Consider the following 20,965-nt stretch of genomic DNA (forward strand, 5'->3'; position numbering starts at 1 on the left):
CTGATCTTAAGGGAAATGCTTGTAGTTTTTGCACATTGAGTATGATGCTGGCTGTGGGTTTGTCATTTATGGTGTTTATTATGTTGAGATATATTCCCTGTATTCCCACTTTGCTGAGAGCCTTTATCATAAATGGGTGCTGCATTTTATCAAATGCTTTTTCTGCATCTATTGATATAATCATGTGGTTTTTTAAATTTTTTAATTTTATTTATTCTCTTTTAGAGAGGAGAGAGAGACAGAGAGAGAGAAGGGGGGAGGAGCTGGAAGCATCAACTCCCATATGTGCCTTGACCAGGCAAGCCCAGGGTTTCGAACCAGAGACCTCAGCATTTCCAGGTCGATGCTTTATCCCCTGCGCCACCACAGGTCAGGCTGGTTTTTATCTCTCATTTTGTTTATGTGGTGTATTACATTTCTTGACTTGTGAATATTATACCACCCTTTCATCCCTGGAATAAATCCCACTTTTAAATGATGTATGATATTTTTCACGGATTCCTGGATCTAGTTTGGTACTATTTTGTTGAGGATTTTAGCATCTATTTTCCTTAGGGAAAATGGCCTATAATTTTCTTTCTTTGTAGTGTGTTTTTCAGTTTTTCTTGTGATTAAATTTCTAGTTTCATACCATTATGGTCAGAGAAGATGTTTGATATGATTTCAATCTTTTAAAATTTATTGAGATATGCTTTATGTCCTAGTATGTGGTCCATCCTATAAAATGTTGCATGAGCACTTGAAAAGAATAATATTCTGCTGCTGTGGGTGAAATGCTCTGAAGATATCAATTAAATTCATCTGTTCCAGTGTGTCATTTAAAGCTACCATTTCCTTGCTAATTTTATTTTATTTTTATTTTTTTTAATAATTTTATTTTTTTAATGGGGCGACATCAATAAATCAGGATACATATATTCAAAGATAACATGTCCAGGTTATCTTGTCGTTCAATTATGTTGCATACCCATCACCCAAAGTCAGATTGTCCCCCGTCACCTTCTATCTAGTTTTCTTTGTGCCCCTCCCCCTCCCCCTTTCCCTCTCCTTTTCCCCTCTCCCCCTGTAACCACCACACTCTTATCAATGTCTCTTAGTCTCACTTTTATGTCCCACCTACGTATGGAATAATGCAGTTCCTTGTTTTTTTCTGATTTACTTATTTCACTTCGTATCATGTTATCAAGATCCCACCATTTTGCTGGAAATGATCCGATGTCATCATTTCTTATGGCTGAGTAGTATTCCATAGTGTATATGTGCCACATCTTCTTTATCCAGTCATCTATTGACGGGCTTTTTGGTTGTTGCCATGTCCTGGCCACTGTGAACAATGCTGCAATGAACACGGGGCTGCATGTGTCTTTACGTATCAATGTTTCTGAGTTTTGGGGTATATACCCAGTAGAGGGATTGCTGGGTCATAAGGTAGTTCTATTTTCAGTTTTTTGAGGAACCACCATACTTTCTTCCATAATGGTTGTACTACTTTACATTCCCACCAACAGTGTATGAGGGTTCCTTTTTCTCCACAGCCTCTCCAACATTTGCTATTATCTGTCTTGTTAATAATAGCTAATCTAACAGGTGTGAGGTGGTATCTCATTGCAGTTTTGATTTGCATTTCTCTAATAACTAAAGAAGATGAGCATCTTTTCATATATCTGTTGGCCATTTGTATTTCTTCCTGGGAGAAGTGTCTGTTCATGTCCTCTTCCCATATTTTTATTGGATTGTTTGTTTGTTTGTTGTTGAGTTTTATGAGTTCTTTGTATATTTTGGATATTAGGCCCTTATCTGAGCTGTTGTTTGAAAATATCATTTCCCATTTAGTTGGCTGTCTGTTTATTTTGTTATCAGTTTCTCTTGCTGAGCAAAAACTTCTTAGTCTGATGTAGTCCCATTCATTAATTTTTGCCTTCACTTCTCTTGCCTTTGGAGTCAAATTCATAAAATTTCCTTGCTAATTTTCTGTCTGGAAGATCTATCCATTGATGTCAAGGGGGTATATCCCCTATCATGACTGAATTCCTGTCAATCTCTCCCTTTATGTCCACCAAGACTTGCTTTACATATTTAGGTGCTCCTATGTTGGGTGCATAAATGTTTATAAGGGTTTGTCTTCTTGTTGGATTGCTCCCTTTATCATTGTATAATGTCCTGCTCTGTCTCTTATCATATAGTCTTTGTATTAAAGTCTACTTTGTCAGATAGAAGTATTGCTACCCCAGCTTCTTTTTCCTTTCCATTTGCATGAAACATCCTTTTCCATTCCTTTACTTTTAGTCTGCGGGTATCTCTCATTCTGAGATGGGTCTCTTGTGTGTGTACATATATATATCTTGTTTTCTTACCCATTCAGATATGTTATGTCTTTTGATTGGCACATTTAAGCTTATGATGGCTTTTTTTCATTGGAACACACACACGAGCTTTCAGGGTCCATTTCCGTAAAAATTCACCTCTATTAAACCAATTTAGCAGGAAAGGAAGAACACGTAAAAATATATTTCAATAAAAAAACAGGAGACAGCCTGATCTGTGGTGGCGCAGTGGATAAAGCGTCGACCTGGAAATGCTGAGGTCGCCGGTTCGAAACCCTGGGCTTGCCGGGTCAAGGCACATATGGGAGTTGATGCTTCTAGCTCCTCCCCCCTGTCTCTCTCTCTCCTCTCTCTCTCTCTCTCTTTCCCTCTCTCTCCTCTCTAAAATGAATAAATAAAATAAAAATTTAAAAAAAAACAGGAGACAGCAGCAGTAAATTTCACTGTAATTTCTGCTTTCAATTCTTCCATGGCATTAGGGCAAATTCTCTGAACATAGGTTTCTCCTACCTACCTGATCTCCCAGAAAAGTTAAAGACAACTAATTAATATGTTTAAGGGCTTTAAGATATAACTATAACCTATTATAAATAAGTCTGGCCTTGGAAGTTAAGTTAACCTCCACTGACTGCTTACAATTGGCAGCTAAGGTGCAAGAACTGTACAGAGCTCTGCTCTTCTTGTTCTTGATTTAGACTTTTGGGTTTTATTTCTCTTCCCTTTGGTATATGAAAATGGTAGCACTGTTTAACTACTAACAAACCTTTGACACTGAATTTTAAAAGAAAGCTAAATTTCTGAAATAGAATTAGATGGCAGAGAGAATACAAGGCCACATTCCTTAACTTTTCAACACACAGTACAGAAGTCAAAAATAAATTCACCTTTCATTCCTATCTTCATGGCTCCGGGCCCAACGATATGTTTCAGCATAGCCTGTGTACTCACTGTACTGTTCACTACCTGAAAAAAAAGATCTGACAATATTATTTTTCAGAAATACTTTCTTAAAAGCTGTACCTTCTAAAAAGGAAAAACAATAAAAAAACTATTGATCTTAATGATTATTTCCCACAAACACACAAATAAAAATGATGCCTCCAAAAGCTACTACAATGTTTATCATAAAGTGACTGAATGTCTCAATCAACATAAAAAAATATATGCTTTCAAATTCACTTCCTTCTTTTATGAAGAGTGCATAAAGACTGTGTTTTAAAGAAGTCCACTGTTTTCAATGTCAGTAAATGATGACATTTTAGTTTGTATTGTTGAAAAAATAAATTTTACATAAAGACACCTCCAGCTAAGACAAGTGTCATTAAAATTAAATCTAGAACTTGTCTATCAACAGGCAAGGTACTTTGAGAAAAGCTTTGTAAGACTAGAATATTGTGGCATGAAAAGAAAAAGAGGGAAACAAAGCATAATTAATATGAATCTGATGAGACATGCACCAAGCTTGCCACATAACACAGATTCCTAATTCATCTGACCTGAACACATCTGAAGGGATAAGTGTCAAACAATTCTACTATTTAACTAAATAAACTCATTCCAATTCCTATGGCCAACTCAATAATCACTTGATTTCAAGAATTAAAAAAAACAAAACAAACAGTAAAAATGAAAAACTGTGAACACTGAGAAGCATAATGCCTCGGCATATAAAAAAACACAGGAAGGAACAAGACAACACTGATGACTAAGATTAATGACTTTTTGATACAACTGCCCTAGTTTTCCCAGTAAATAAAATGTAAGCAGACTGCTTCTTTCACGCAGCTGAATGACTATCTGTTAACAAACGACTACTCATGTAATAAAGGTCTAACAGTGATATGACAGAGAGAGTTAGTATTCAGGGTAAAAATGACTCCTAGAATATGCAATGTTCGATAAAATACATGTTTATAAGAACGGAGAATCTATTTAATAGAAACATAAAGAACACAAAATCAAACCATGACATTCTAATTATGAACTGTCAGTTATCCAAAACCAAATTAATTTCATTTTGGGGGTTGGATTAATTTCTTACATGTTTACTTAAACAACTCAGAAGCTTTTATACACAAAAAATAATAAATGTAATAATCAAGATTACAAAAGGCCTCTACATATAACTATCAATTTGTAGACAGAAAATAGAAGAACATATTAAATACCAGCATGAAGATATAATCAGCAAAATTCAGAGTATGGGAAAATCTATAGGACCTATAGTATGAGTTGCTTATTAAAAAGAGGGTAAGGAAAGAAAAATAAACATGAAAACACTAATCATAAGAAAGTGGGCATAGTTATAGTATAGGGGCTCTTTGGGTCCATTCCTACGACAGTGACATAACACGAATTTTGGTGTAAGTCAAAACATACCCTAACTTAAGTCACTTACCTATCCTAACCCAGTTGTAAAATTATAATCTAGAACAGTGGTAGTCAACCTGGTCCCTACCGCCCACTAGAGGGTGTTCCAGCTTTCATGGTGGGTGGTAGCGGAGAAACCAAAGTATAAATATAAATAAAAAGATAAAGATTTAACTATAGTAAGTTGTTTTATAAAGATTTATTCTGGAGACACTTTACCACTCAGCCTGGAGTAGGAGAGGGGGGCTGAATTTGGGGAGCAGCCGCCTGCTATGCTGCAAGCCACTGGGAACTGGCTAAGGAGCTGTGATTACGCTCGATTTGAGGCCAAAATCCATGACCTACGAGAGCAGATGATGAACCACAGCATGAGCTCTGGGTCCGGATCCCTGCGAACCAATCAGAAACGCTCACTCTATGTCAGAGAGATTTTATAAAAGTTCTTGAGAGTGTGAGAAGTTTTCGTCTCTCAATCACACATACTGTTTTTTTCCACTGAGTAAGAGGAGCGCATGGGCATCAACTGTCTGTGTGTGCATAAGAAATAGAGACCAGAAGAAAATAATAAGCCTGACTTCTGCAGTGGATGGGGTGTCAACCTGGAGGAAAGATGAGATTGCCAGTTTGAAACCCTGGGTTTCCTGGTCAGGGTACATATGGGAATTGATGCTTCCTGCTCCCCTCTCCTTCTCTCTCTCTCTCTCTCTCTCTCTCTCTTTCTCCTCTCCTCTCCAAAGTGAATAAATAAAATCTTAAAAAAAAAAAAGATTTATTCTGCCAAACTTGTGAAAATCCGACATAAAGTACTTGGTAAGTAATTATTATTATATGTTTTAACTTGCTGTAACTCCGCTTTATAAATTTTATAAAGTAAAGTTACTTTCCTACTTTATAAATCACCATTACTGTGGAACCGGTGGGCAGTTAGAAAATTTTACTACTAACAGAGATACAAAAGTGGGTGGTAGGTATAAAAAGGTTGACTACCCCTGATCTAGAACATAAAAACACAACTAAGCCACAGAAGAAGGAAAAGGACGTAAATACAGGAGCCATGATAAGGGCCAAAAAGTCGTCACAATACAAACAGACCACCTGCGCTTTTAACAGTCCAAAACGGTATAGGTAAGCATACTGGGAGACGCCAACTCCCTCACTCATACTCATATGCCACACTACTGTATATTCTTCTGCTACAGGCAACCAAACTAGTTTGCCCATGTAGTTAGTAAATACAATGCTAATGGTGTAAGCTGAAACACTCACATCTCAAGTTTTTAAAGGTTTTATGGGAGTGAGCATTGTAAACTCCAAACATCATATGTCAAGACTGTCGTAACTCAAGGAACCCCTGTAATATCACATAAAACTGACTTCAAGTCAGAGTATTATAAAAGATAAAGCAGAACATTTCATAATGATAAAAGGGTTAATTTATCAGAATGACATAACCATTATGCATTTATTTTAACACCTGAAAAATCAATTCATGAAATTCATCATATTAACAGATTAAAGAACCCCACATAATCATATCAAACATTGCAGAAAAGATCAAATTCAATACCCATTCATTATTAAAACTCAACAAAACTGAAAAAGGAACATCCTCAATCTGACTGAGTCATTACAGAAATCCTTACAACTAACTTCATACTCAATGGTGAAAATATTCTACCTAAAATCTGTTAAAAAAACAAAATTCAAATGTGTAAATGTTACGTTTCTTATTGGCTTTATTCAGTGATTCATGATTCAAACCCATCTAGCAGACAAAAAGGTGCTCCACAGAGCTATACAAAATGAGACTTTTATAGGAAGAACAGAACAGAACAAGAAAATTATAAGAGCAAACAGCAGGTTGTTTCAGGCAACGTCAATTCTTCATGAAAAGGCAGGGGTCTATCAGGCAGATCATCTCACTGGTAGTGACATGGTAATTCCAGATTGATCTGCTTAAGGCCACTTCTGGGGGAGGTAAAAACTGTGACTAATTTAGGTATTAAGTCTCAGTTTAGTGATGTGGGCTTCGCACAAGTGGATCTATTTGGGGCATATCTCTTTTATAACAAATCAAGGCAAGGATCACCACTCTCATCACTTCTATTCAACATTGCAACGAGGTTCAATGCAATAAGGCAAGAAAAAAAAAGTCACAAAGAGTGCAAAAAAGTAAGTAAGACTGTTGCTATTTGCAAATGTCATGATTGTTTATGCGGCAAATCCTAAGAAATCACTAAGAAAAGATTTGGGGGATAGAGGGAAGAGGCAGGAAGAGAGAAAAAGAGAAAAGCTCATAAGTAAATGTAGTAAGATCAAAGGATGTATCTCTATACTAGCAGCAAATAATGGGAAAATAAAACTTAAAAACTCATTAATAATAGCATCAAAAAACATAAAATACTTAGTAAATATAACAAATGGTATAGAACACACCATCAAGTAAAAAAAAAGACGTACCGTAAATAAACAAAGATAAAATTACCTATGCTTAGGGGTTTTATATTTTCTATTTCCCTAAGTTTTGTTGATTATCCTAGCAGACTTATCTTAATAGTAACTGAGAAAGTGATTCTAAAATTTATTTGAAGGTGTAATAACCTAGAACAGTCAAGACATTTTTGGGAAAAAAAATTGGAGGATTCAACATTTTCAGTTAACCCTTGACAATGCAAGGGTTAGGGCACTGAAACTTGAACAGCTAAAAATCTGTGTTTAACTTCTGACTCTCCAAAACTTAAGCTGTCTCCTAGTATATGTAGGGTACTGGTTCTGGGACCACCACACCTTCCCACCTCTACAAATAACAAAATCCACAGATGCTCAAGTTCCCTATATAAAATGGCATAGATCAATGAATATAGTCATCCCTCTGCATGCTCAGACTCCCAACCAAGGAGAGGTTGGGAGTTACAGGTATTAACTGAAAAAAATTTGTATAGCAGTAGACTCATGCAGTTCAAATCCATGTTGTTCAGGATCAACTGTACTTGGTCATCACTTAAGGAAAGACCAATAGATCAATGAAACAGTATATCTATACTTGTACAGTAAATTGACTTTTCACCAAACGGTGCTAAAACAATCTATTGGGAAAACAATAGTGCTTCCAACAAATGTTGCTAGAACACGTAGATATTCATGTAGACAAAAGAAAACATAAACTTGAACTGGCATCTCACATTATGAATAAAAATTATTTTGAGATAGATAACAAACATAAACAGAAACTAAAACTATAAGACCTCTAGAAGAAAACATTGGAGAATGGCTTTATGACATTGTGATGGGTAAAGATTTCTTAGAATAAAGAAAATAGCAACCTCAATAATTTAAAAAAACTAAATTAGATTAATATTAAAATACCTTTAGGAAAATGCTTAGGCAAGACTGAAGGAAAAATGTTCGTAACAAAAATATCTGACAAAGACTAGTGTTCAGAATTTTTGAAGAACTCCTATAAGTGAATAAAAACCCAATTCTGAAAATGGAAAAAGATTTGAATATTAACTTCACAGAGAAAAATAAAGAACTGGCTAATGTCCACATGAAATACTGTTCAATATCACTAGTCATCAGAGAAATGTAAATTATAACGGCATGATACCACTACATACCCAATAGAATGGTTAAAATAAAAAACAATGACAATATTGAATGATGACAAAATGTAGAACAAGTAAAATTCTCCTATATTGCTGGTAGGACACAAAATGGACAACAATTTTGGAAAACGGTTTGGCAATTCCTTATAAAATCAAACATTCATCCTTTTAACCTAGAAATTTCACTCATAGGTATTTACCCAACAGAAACTCAAAATGCCTATCCATGAAAACTACAAACAAAACGTTCACAGCAGCTTTATTAGTAATAACCTCAAATTGGTCAGGGTTCAGTCAGAGAAACAGAACCAGTAGGAAATACACATGAAAAGATTTATTGTAAGGGACTGGCTTACACAATTGTTGAGGCTAACTAGGCAAATGCTAAGAATAGGCTAGAACTCTCAGGCACAGGCTGAGGCTGCTGTTCACAGAAGGAATTTCTTTTTCAGGGAAGTTTCAGTGCTGCTCTTAAGGCCTTTCTGCTGACTGAATCAATCCACCAGTTACCTAAAATAATCTCCATTATTTAAAGTCAATTGATATGGACTTTAAGATATAAAATAGCTTTACAAAAACACCTAGATTAGTGTTTGAATGAAATGGAGGCTATAGCCAAGCCAAGCTGACATATAGAAAAGTCCATCATGAGCCTAAAAGTGGAAACAATCCAAATGTCCATAAACAGGAAATTAGCAAGTGGCATAATCATACAAATACTACTTAGCAATAAAAAGGAACAAACCACTGATACACTCTCAAACACAGATGACTCTCATATATACTGCTCACAAAAATGAGGGGATATTCCAAAATGAATAAGAAGCGATAAAAAAATCCTCTAATTTTTCTGAGCAGTACGATGAGCAGTATATATTATGCTGAGGAAAAGAACTGAGGCACAAGCCTGACCAGGTGGTGGCACAATAGATAGGGCATCAACTTGAAATGCTGAGGTTGCCAACTTGAGCACAGGCTCACCAGCTGGAGCGTGGGGTCGCTGGCATGAGTGTGGGATCATAGAAATGACCCATGGTTGCTGGCTTGAGCCCAAAGGTTGCGGGCTTGAGCAAGGAGACATTGGCTCAGGTGGAGCCCCACCCCCTCCGCCTGGTCAAGGCATATAAGACAAAGCAATTAATGAACAACTCAAGTGCCACAACTATGAGTTGATGCTTCTCATCTCTGACCCTTCCCATCTGTCTGTCTCTGTCTGTCCCTCTCTCTGTCTCTGCCTCTCTCACAAAAAAATAAAATAAAAATAAAAAAATAAAGAAGTGAGTCACAGAAAAGTACACTCTATATAAATTATTTACATGAAATTCTTAAAAGACAAAACTAATTTATAATGGAAAAGAATTTTTTTTGGTTATTTCTAGAGGACTGGTCTGGAGATTGACCAGAAAAGGAGCCAAGGAAATTTTCTGGGTTGTTCTGTTTTGCTAGGTGTGGGATTACAAGGGTATGTCTCTTTGCCAAAAGTCAATATATTATACACTTAACATTGTGTTATATGGTATGTGTAAATTTTATCTAGGAAGGAGGAAGGGAGGGAGGGAGGAAGGAAGGAAAGAAGGAAGGAATGAAGACAGGTAGAGAGGGATGGAGGAAGAGAGGGAAGAGTAAAGAAGGGACCAAACTATAAAAAATAGTGAACTCGTAACAGGTTAGCTTTTTGCAGTGACATGGCTTAGATGGTTTGAAATCAATTTGTATATATTCTAGGGTTCAGCAAATGAAAAAATAGAGAAAAACAGAAGCCACAGTTTTCACTGTAGGGGAAGTGAGTTCCAAATGTGAAAAAAAGAGAATGCATTTTCTGATGTTGGGTGGAAATGAGAAATTCAGTTGGGTGTGTTTGTGTGTATGCTGGCATGCATGTGTATTATACATGTATGTCCTATTTCTGTCTGATGAGGGGGGTATAGAAGCAATGACACTCTTAGTAGAAATAAGCACACCAAGCATTCAAATCTTGATTTCTAAATGCTAACTAAATCCAAGACAACTTGAAGAAATTGGCTGATTACAGAGTTGGAGCAGGGAATATACAGGATGAGCATAAAACATCTACTGTGCAAAAAAAGAAGGAAGTGCATTTAAAAATGATGGCATAGGCCCTAGCCAGTAGGCTCAGTGGTAGAGCTGGAAGTGTGGATGTGTGTGGGTTCAGAACTTCCTGGAGTGTGGAAGTCCTGGGTTCAATTCCCGGCCAGGGCACACAGGAGAGGCGCCCTTCTGCCTCTCCCCCCTCCCCCCTCTCCTTTCTCTCTATCTCTCTCTTCCCCTCCTGCAGCCAAGGCTCCATTGGAGCAAAGCTGGCCCAGGCACTGAGGATGGCTCCATGGCCTCTGCCTCAGGTGCCAGAATGGCTCTGGTTGCAACAGAGCAATGCCCCAGATGGGCAGAGCATCGCCCCCTAGTGGGCATGCCGGGTGGATCCCGGTCAGGCGCATGCGGGAGTCTGTCTCTCTGTCTCCCTGCTTATCACTTCAGAAAAATACAAAAAAAAAAAAATGATGGCACATTCAAAGAGACTCAATAGCCCACTTGAAGGGGCACTCACTGACTAAATCTGAGACAATTTAGCATCAAAACAGATGACAGAGAAAGACAAGATGGCGCTAGAGTAGGTGGACGTAGCAACATCCACCTCCCAGAACCAAAGTGGATTACAAACTAATTTTAAGAACCATCATCTGGAAAAACCAACTTTGGACTAAACTAAGAGGACTCTTCAACCAAGGAACACTGAAGAAGCCACACTGAGACTGGTAGGAAAAGCGGAAACGCGGAGAGGGCTGCCCAGCTCCCCGGAGCGAACGGCAGCCGGGAGAGACTCACATGGTGGGAAGTGAGTTTAGCAGAGAGGGGAGGGTCCTGAGCCCCAGGAACAAAGCCCCAGCCTGCAGCCCCAGAGCCTAGAAGAGGTGTATGGACAGTATTTAGCTGAAAACAAGTCAGGATACTGTTTGTGAGAAAGAGTCTGATTTCTCAGAGCCAGGATTCTTCTTAAAAGGACCGTGCAGGACACCTCTCTCACAACCACTCACCCGGGGCTCAGGGAGACGGGGAGAGAGGAGAGGACCAGAGTAGCAGGAAGAGAGTGTAATCTAGGAGGCACAGGGAGAAATATTTTGGGAGACAGTCACCCTAACCCCTGGGAAGAGTCACTCCCCAAATCTGAAGTGAATATTTCCCCTGGAAACAGCAATACCAGCAAAGAGAAGCAGGACACCAGCCAAACAGTTCTACCGTGGCACTCGGAGCAGAGTCGCTTAGAAGGAGGGAGCTTTCAGGACTACAGTAGGGAGTCTTAAGGTCTGAGATGCAGCACCCGCACCCACATGGCCGAGGGCTCGCGGGCGGCGGTGGGACGTGGAGGCACAGTTCTGTCTGCAAGGAACAGAAGCCTGCTGGCCACCACTGGGCTCAAGTGTGAGCTCAGTTTTGCCTGGCTGGGGAGGAGGGAGCATGCAGAAGCAGTCAAGCCCAGCTGCAGGCTGCCTACAATCCAGCCTGCGGGGAGAAGGGCGGGAACCCCGAAAGGGGTGGAGACGTGCCCTTGAGCAAGGGCGCAGGAGCACAGCCTTGCCCCGCCTGCAGAACCGAGGCTTGTGGCCTGACTTGGGAGCCGGCTCCTCCAGGAGAGGTGGAGCCAAATGTCCAGAACAGGCGGAGTCCCACTACTGAGCGTGGGCACACAGTCCCGCCTGGGCTGTGGAGCCAAGGCTTGCAGCCAATCCACAAGTGGGCTCTTCCTGCAGGGGCGGGGCGAAAGCCCGGAAACAGGCAGAGACTCACAGCTGAGCAAAGGTGCTCACCACTGCCCTCAGGGCTGAGCATAATGCCACACATGGGGGCGGAGCAAAGGCCAAGGCCATCAAGGCTTGAACACCCGAGCACATGATCACAGCCACTTCCATGAAGGAGAGGCAGAAACCACAGCAACAGCCCCAGTGGGCAGGCACCAGCAACGCCCATACCCAAACACCCTAGGCAGCACCAGCAGAGGGGGTGGTGTGCCTGCAGACAGACCATACCTAGGGAACAGAGGCCACACCCAGTAGACTACAGTGACCAAAACCTTCCTTTGCACAGAGAAAATGTGAAGGCAAAGAAATGCAACACAAATGAATCAAGAGAAATCCCCAGAAAAGGACCTGAATGAATCAGATATAACCAAATTACCAGTTAGAGTTTAAAATAACAATTATTAGGATGCTCAAAGATCTTAGAACAACAATAGATGGTCATTACGGACACCTAAATAAAGAGATAACAAATATAAAAAAAGACATTGAAATAATAAAAAAGAATCAGTCAGAAATGACAAATATTGTTTCCGTAGTGTAGTGGTTATCACGTTTGTCTCACAGAAATGACAAATACAATATCAGAAATGAAGAACACAATGGAAGGAATTAAAAGCAGAATGGATGAAGCTGAGAATCGAATCAGCGAGTTAGAGGACACGATAAATAAAAGCACGGATGCAGAGCAGAAAAACGAAAAGAGACTCAAAAAGTCTGAGGAAATTCTAAGAAAGCTCTGTGACAACATGAAGAGAAATAACATCCACATCATAGGGGTTCCTGAAGAAGAAGAGAAAGATCAAGGGATAGAAACTTTGTTCAAGTATATCACAGCTGAAAACTTCCCTCAGTTAAGGCAGGAAAACATCTCACATGTTCAAGAAGCACAGAGAACTCCACTAAAGAGAAACCCAAACAAATCAACACCAAGACACATCATAATTAAAATACCAAAGCTAAATGACAAAGAGAAAATATTAAAAGCTGCTAGAGAAAAAAGACTATCACCTACAAAGGAACCCCCACAAGCATGACTTCTGACTTCTCAACAGAAACAATTGAGGCCAGAAGGGAATGGCAAGAAATATTCAAAGTAATGCAGAAAAAGAGCCTACAACCAAGAATACTCTATACAGCAAGGCTATCATTTAAAATTGAAGGAGAAATAAAAAGCTTTCCAGACAAAATAAAACTCAAGGAATTCACTACAACCAAACCAGGGCTGCAAGAAATGCTAAGAGGCCTGTTGTAAACAGATCAAAGGGGAAAAAGAATATAGCAAAAGAGGAATAAAGTTTGAAAGAATAAAATGGCAATAAACAATTACATATCAATAATAACCTTAAATGTAAATGGATTAAATGATCCGATCAAAAGACATAGGGTACCTGCGTGGATAAGAAAACAGGACCCAAACATATGCTGTCTACAAGAGACACACCTTAAAACAAAAGATGCACACAGACTGAAGAGAAAAGGATGGAAAAAAATATTTCACGTATATGGAAATGAAAAAAAAAGCTGGGGTAGCAATACTTAGACAAAATGGACTTTAAAACAAAGACTATAGTTAGAGATAAAGAAGGTCACTACATAATGATAAAGGGAGCAATCAAACAGGAAGATATAACTGTTATGAATATCTATGCACCTAATATAGGAGCACCTAAATATATAAAGCAGACTTTGATGGATTTAAAGGGTGAGATCAACAGCAATACTATAATAGTAGGGGATTTCAATACCCCACTAACATTACTAGATAGATACTCAAGAAAGAAAATTTAAAAAGAAACAGCAGACTTAAAGGACACACTAGATAAACTGGATTTAATAAATATCTTCAGAACCTTTCACCCTAAAACAGCAGAATATACATTCTTTTCAAGTGTTCATGTTACATTCTCTAGAATAGAACAAATGTTAGGGCACAAAAGCGGTCTCAACAAATTTAAAAAGATTGAAATCATATCAACCACTTTCTCAGATCACGATGGCATGAAACTAGAAATCAACCACAACAGAAAAACTGAAAAATACTCAAACACTTGGAAACTAAATAGCATCTTATTAAATAACGAATGGGTAAACAATGAGATCAAAAAAGAAATTTAAAAATTTCTAGAAATGAACGATAATGAGCATACATCAAGTCAAAATTTATGGGACACAGCAAAAGTAGTCCTGAGAGGGAAGTTCATAGCATTACAGGCATACCTCAAGAACCTAGAAAAAGCTCAAATAAACAACTTGACGTTACATCTAAAAGAACTAGAAAAAGAACAGCAAGTAAAGCCCAAATGTAATAGAAGGAAGGAAATAATAAGGATCAGAGCAGAAATAAATGACATAGAGGCTAAAGAAACAATACAGAGGATCAATGAAACCAGGAGCTGGTTCTTTGAAAAGGTAAACAAGATCGATGAACCTTTAACCAGACTCACCAAGAAAAAAAGAGAGGGGACTCAAATAAATAAAATTAGAAACTAGAGTGGAAAAATAACAACTGACACAATAGAAATACAATATATTGTAAGAAAATACTATGAAGAACTGTACGCCAAAAACCTAGACAACCTAGATGAAATGGACAAATTCCTTGAAACATATAATCTTTCAAAAATTAATCTGGAAGAATCAGAAAACCTAAACAGACTGATTATAACAAATGAGATTAAAACAGTTATCAAAAAACTCCCAACAAAGAAAAGTCCGGGGCCTGATGGCTTCACAAGTGAATTCTACCAAATATTCAAAGAAGAACTAACTCCTATCCTTCTCAAGCTATTTCAAAAAATTCAACAGGAAGGAAGACTTCCAAGCTCCTATTATGAGGCAAGCATAATTCTGATTCCAAAACCAAGCAAAAACAACACAAAGAAAGAAAATGAGAGGCCAATATCCCTGATGAATTTAGATACTAACATCCTCAACAAAATATTAGCAAACCGGATCCAGCAATATATGAAAAAAATCATACACCATGATCCAGTGGGATTTATTCTTGGGAGGCAAGGCTGGTACAATATTCATAAATCAATCAATGTGATTCATCACATAAACAAAAGGAAGGAGAAAAGACACATGATAATTTCAATAGATACAGAAAAAGCATTTCATAAAATCCAGCACCCATTCATGATCAAAACTCTCAGCAAAGTGGAAATACAGGGAACATACCTCAACATGAAAAAGGCCATCTATGACAAACACACAGCCAAGATCATACTCAATGGCCAAAAATTAAAAGCAATACCCTTAAGATCAGGAACAAAGCAGGGTACCCCCTTTCACCACTCTTATTAAACATAGTTCTGGAGGTCCTACCCACAGCAATAAGACAAGAAAAAGAAATAAAAGGCATCCAAATTGGAAAAAAAGAAATAAAACTATCATTATTTGCAGATGATATGATATTGTATATAGAAAACTCTAAAGTCGCAATCAAAAAACTACTAGACCTGATAAATGAATTCAGCAAGGTGGCAGGATATAAAATTAATACTCAGAAATCAGATGCATTTTTATACACTAACAATGAACTGTCAGAGAAATTACGGAATCAATCCCTTTACTATTGAAACCAAAAAAATAAAGTACCTAGGAATAAATTTAACAAGGGAGATTAAAGACTTGTACTCAGAAAATTATAAAACATTGATGAAAGAAATCAAGGAAGATACAAACAAGTGGAAGCATATACCGTGCTCATGGTTAGGAAGAATAAACATTATTAAAATGTCTATATTACCCAAAGCAATTTATAAATTCAATGCAATACCAATTAAAATGCCAATGACTTACTTCAAAGATATAGATCACATATTCCAAAAATTTATATGGAACCAAGAGATCACGAATAGCCTCAGCAATCTTGAAAAGGAAGAATAAAGTGGGAGGTATCACACTTCTGGATATCAAGTTATACTACAAGGCCATTGTACTCAAAACAGCTTGGTACTGGCATAAGAACAGGCATATAGATCAATGGAACAGAACTGAGAACCCAGAAATAAACCCACACTTTTATGGACAACTGATATTTGACAAAGAAGATAAGAGCATACATTGGAGTAAAGACAGTCTCTTCAACAAATGGTGTTGGGAAAATTGGACAGCAACCTGCAAAAAAATGAAACAAGACCACCAACTTACACCACTCACAAAAATAAACTCAAAATGGATAAAAGACTTAAATGTAAGCCATAAAACCATAAGCATCTTAGAAGAAAACATAGGCAGTAAGCTCTTTGACATCTCTCGCAGCAATATATTTGCCAATTTGTCTCCACAGGCAAGTGAAATAAAAGACAGGATAAACAAATGGGACTTTATCAAACTAAAAAGCTTCTGCACAGCTAAAGACAATAAGAACAGAATAAAAAGACAAACTACACAATGGGAGAATATATTTCACACTGCATCTGATAAGGGGTTAATAACCAAAATTTTGCCTGACCAGGTGGTGGCGTAGTGGATACAGCGTCGGACTGGGATGAGGAAGGTCCCAGGTTCGAGACCCCAAGGTCGCCAGCTTGAGCGTGGGCTCATCTGGCTTGAGCAAAGAGCTCACCAGCTTAGACCCAAGGTCGCTGGCTCCAGCAGGGGGTTACTCGGTCTGCTGAAGGCCCATGGCCAAGGCACATGTGAGAAAGCAATCAATGAACAACTAAGAGGTCGCAACGCGCAACGAGAAACTGAGGATTGATGCTTCACATCTCTCTCAGCTCCTGTCTGTCCCTGTCTATCTCTGTCTCTGTAAAAAAAAAAAAATAACCAAAATTTATAAAGAACTTGTAAAACTTAATACCAGGAAGACAAACAATCCAATCAAAAAATGGGCAAAAGAAATGAATAGACACTTCTCCAAAGAGGACATACAGATGGCCAATAGGCATATGAAAAAATGCTCAACATCACTAATCATTAGAGAAATGCAAATTAAAACCACAATGAGATATCACCTCACACAGGTCAGAATGGCGCTCATCAACAAAACAACACAGAATAAGTGCTGGCGAGAATGTGGAGAAAAGGGAACCCTCCTGCACTGCGGGTGGGAATGCAGACTGGTGCCATAGCACTGTTTGAAAAGAAGAAATGCACCCCCATGTTTATGGCAGCATTGTTCACAATAGCGAAGATCTGGAAACAGCCCAAGTGTCTGTCAGTGGACGAGTGGATTAAAAAGCTTGGGTATATATATACTATGGAATACTACTCAGCCATAAGAAATGACGACATGGGATCATTTACAACAACATGGATGGACCTTGATAACATTATACTGAGCGAAATAAGTAAATCAGAAAAAACTAAGAACTATATGATTCCATACATAGGTGGGACATCAAAATGAGACTCAGAGACATGAACAAGAGTGTGGGGGTTACAGGGTGGGGGCTTGGGGGAGGGGAAGGGCATGAAGAAAATCAGTTAGAAGGTGACAGAAGACAATTGGACTTTGGGTGATGGGAATGCAGCATAATCAAATGTCAAAATAACCTAGAGATGTTTTCTCTGAACATATGTACCCTGATTTACCAATGTCACCGCATTAAAATTAATCAAAAAATAAATAAATAATTTTTAAAAATCCAGAAAAAAAAAAAGCAAAAAAAAAAAAAAAAAACCCAGATGACAGTAATGGATTATAACCCACTGGATAAAATAAGAATCCATGTCTTTACACACTATGTATAAACAAATACACATAAATGAGGGAGAGAGAAAAACTATTCCTTCCAGTAGTGTGCCAGCTACTAAATGTAGAGGGAATGATGAGGTTAAAGAAATTACCAAGGTCTGCTAAAATTAATGTGTAAAAGTTTGATGATGGCATATTTACAGTTTCAAAATTTGTAAAATACATAACTACAGATTAATTACAAAGGCTATGAAAAATCTGATAGTGGAGAAATCTGGCAGATCCTACCTTATCCAAGTCATAAGACCTAACATCACAAATGTGGGGACAAACTGGTATTAATCTTCTCAAAAGAACATTATCACTTCAGGGGCATTCCTACCAAAATGAATAAACTAAGCCTAGTTTTGGAGAAATACTGGAAAACCCAAAATAAGGGACATTCTACCAAATAATTGGCTCTTATACTTTAAAAATATTAGGGTAAATAAACACAAGGCAAGGTTGAGAAACTGTCCCAGTTTAAGAGTCAAGACAACTAGATCAAGGTATGATCCTGGGCTGAATTATAGACTGGAAAGAAAAAAGCTACAAAGAATATATTTAAAATAATTGACAAAATTAGAATGTTGACTAGAAAATAGCTAACAGGACTTCATCAATGTTAAATTTTCTAACTTTGATAAGTGTGCTGTACTGATGGAAATGTCATAGTTCTCAAAAAAAAAGTATCTGGGGTAAAAGGGCACAATGTCTCCACTGTCCATCCACTGTCCACTCTGTTCAGGAAAAAAAAATGATAAAGCAGATGAGGTGGAAATGTAAACCGATGAGTCTGAGTGAGGACTTGATGAAAATTCCTTGTATTATTCTTGGAACTTTTCTAAAGTCTGAAATGTCTCACATACACAAAACTGTAAATATATAGATATCATATAAATAAATATTAAAGCTATGAAAAATACTATATTTTCACGTTAAAATGTTCTACAACAAAACTTAAAAAATTTAAACTCAATACTAGTTTCTAATATATTACTAAGCATACTGTTTCATAAAATTAATTTAAAATAATTTATACCTTAATTCCTATATATTCATCTAGAGTACTGAGTAAGGTACTTAGCTAAAAATCAAGAAAATAACTACAAAATTCATGTTGTTTCTTATGTCAACCTTCCTTGAAACTGTAAGTATAATTGATTGTCCCTTCTCTGTGCTCCAGAGTATTCTGCATATAAGCTATCAATAAAGCATATTGACTTATTATGTATTATATTAGTTATTGATAATAATTAACATTAACATATTAAGTGGAAACTTGAAAATCAATTATATTTCTACATAGTAAGAATAAACAATCAAAAACTGATACTTAAAAAATACACTTATATGACCTGTGGTGGCTCAGTGGATAAAGCGTCAACCTGGAAATGCTGAGGTCGCCAGTTGGAAACCCTGGACTTGCCTGGTCAAGGCACATATGGGAGTTGATGCTTCCTGCTCCTCCCCCCTTCTCTCTCTCTGTCTCTCCTCTCTCTCTCTCTCTCTCTCTCTCTCTCTCTCTCTCCCTCTCCTCTCTAAAATGAATAAAAAAATTTTAAAAAAAGAAAAAATACACTTATAATAGCAACAAAAAATATAAAATATTTAGAGATATATCTGAGACTATATAAAAGCAATGAAAAAGAATAAAATATTACTGGGAAAAATTAAAGACCTAAACACACAGACAGATACCTCATCCATGTGTCAGTCTAAATATTATTAAAATGTCAATTCTCCCCAAATTGATCTATAGATTCAAAGTACTCAAGTAAAATTCCAGCAAGCATTTTTGTAGCAATTGACAAACTGATTCTAAAATTCATCTCTGAGGAAGAACAAAGTTGGAAGGCTGACACTGACTGATTTTGGAATTATCATAAAACTATACTAATTAAAACAGAAAAAAAAGAATTAATAAACTAAACTACAAAATTGGAAACTTCTGATTTTCAAAAGTCACTGTTAAGATAACAAAATGATATGTCACAAATATCTGATAAAGGACATGTACCCAAAATATATACAACACTTTCAAAACTCAACAATTTTAAAAAATGGGGAAAAGGTGATTTCGTGTGTACAGCTGATATTAAAACTTGCCTAATTTTACACCTTCAAAAAAAAGTTTATTGTATGTTAATTATACTTCAGTAAAAGTTTAAAAATGTACTCTAACTCCCTCAAAAAACTGTCAGCTCCTCAAGGGCAGGAATTACCAATTATTAACATTTGTGTCTACAATAGCATCTTGTAACATAGGAATATAGAAGCAGATGAGTAAGTAGTTATCATAGAAACCTAATAATTTACAAGCAAAACAGGAAAAATATTGTATAAACTGAGGTGAAAATAATGAGTCCAAGGCCCCTGGCCGGTTGGCTCAGTGGTAGAGCGTCGGCCTGGCATGCAGGAGTCCCGGGTTCGATTCCCGGCCAGGGCACACAGGAAAAGCGCCCATCTGCTTCTCCACCCTTCCCCCTCTCCTTCCTCTCTGTCTCTCTCTTCCTCTCCCGCAGCCAAGGCTCCATTGGAGCAAAGTTGGCCCAGGCACTGAGGATGGCTCCATGGCCTCTGCCTCAGGCACTAGAATGGCTATGGTTGCAACAGAGCGACGCCCCAGATGGGTAGAGCATCGCCCCCTGGTGGGCAGGCCGGGTGGATCCCGGTCGGGTGCATGCGGGAGTCTGTCTGCCTCCCCATTTCCAGCTTCAGAAAAATATGGGAAAAGAAAAAAATAAAAATAAAAAAAATAATGAGTCCAGAAAATTCACATTTATAGAGAGCGAGGCACGGTAAAAAGAGCACCACACTGAGATCAGGAGATAGGAGAAAACCAAGTGAATCCTTAAGTAACCAAATCTTATTAGACTTCATTTCCTCATCTAAAGTCAGGCTTGTTAATAATTCTTATCTTGTTTCCCTAATAGAATTGCTTGGAAAACCAAGTAAGATGAGTTTAGAATCCTCAAAATCGATTTTTCCATCTTTAAGGGTGTTTGCTGGTTTCCGCTCTCCAAAAGCTGTTTTTAACACCCAGTGAGCCTCCTCACGATACTGTTCTCTCATGTTTACACCCAGAGGAGCTGGCTGCCGAGAACACGGCAGGAATGGTTTCCCCTGAATTTTTACAAATGTATCTGGATTTTTTATACTAGA

The 20,965-nt window shown here is 37.7% G+C and overlaps 1 protein-coding gene across 4 annotated transcripts in view; it reads right to left on the reverse strand.

Moving 5' to 3' along the window:
• The window catches only part of PARG (poly(ADP-ribose) glycohydrolase), a 149,356-nt gene that overhangs the window by 34,869 nt on the left and 93,522 nt on the right, over nucleotides 1–20,965 (reverse strand). For all 4 annotated transcript variants that reach the window (XM_066348199.1, XM_066348198.1, XM_066348200.1 and 1 more), the window contains one exon: nucleotides 3,209–3,287. In XM_066348199.1, the coding sequence (XP_066204296.1) occupies nucleotides 3,209–3,287 (79 nt within the window). The remainder of the gene's footprint in view (nucleotides 1–3,208; nucleotides 3,288–20,965) is intronic.

Source organism: Saccopteryx leptura, chromosome 9 (genome assembly GCF_036850995.1).
Source record: "Saccopteryx leptura isolate mSacLep1 chromosome 9, mSacLep1_pri_phased_curated, whole genome shotgun sequence".
In the NCBI taxonomy this organism is placed as follows: Eukaryota; Metazoa; Chordata; class Mammalia; order Chiroptera; family Emballonuridae; genus Saccopteryx; species Saccopteryx leptura.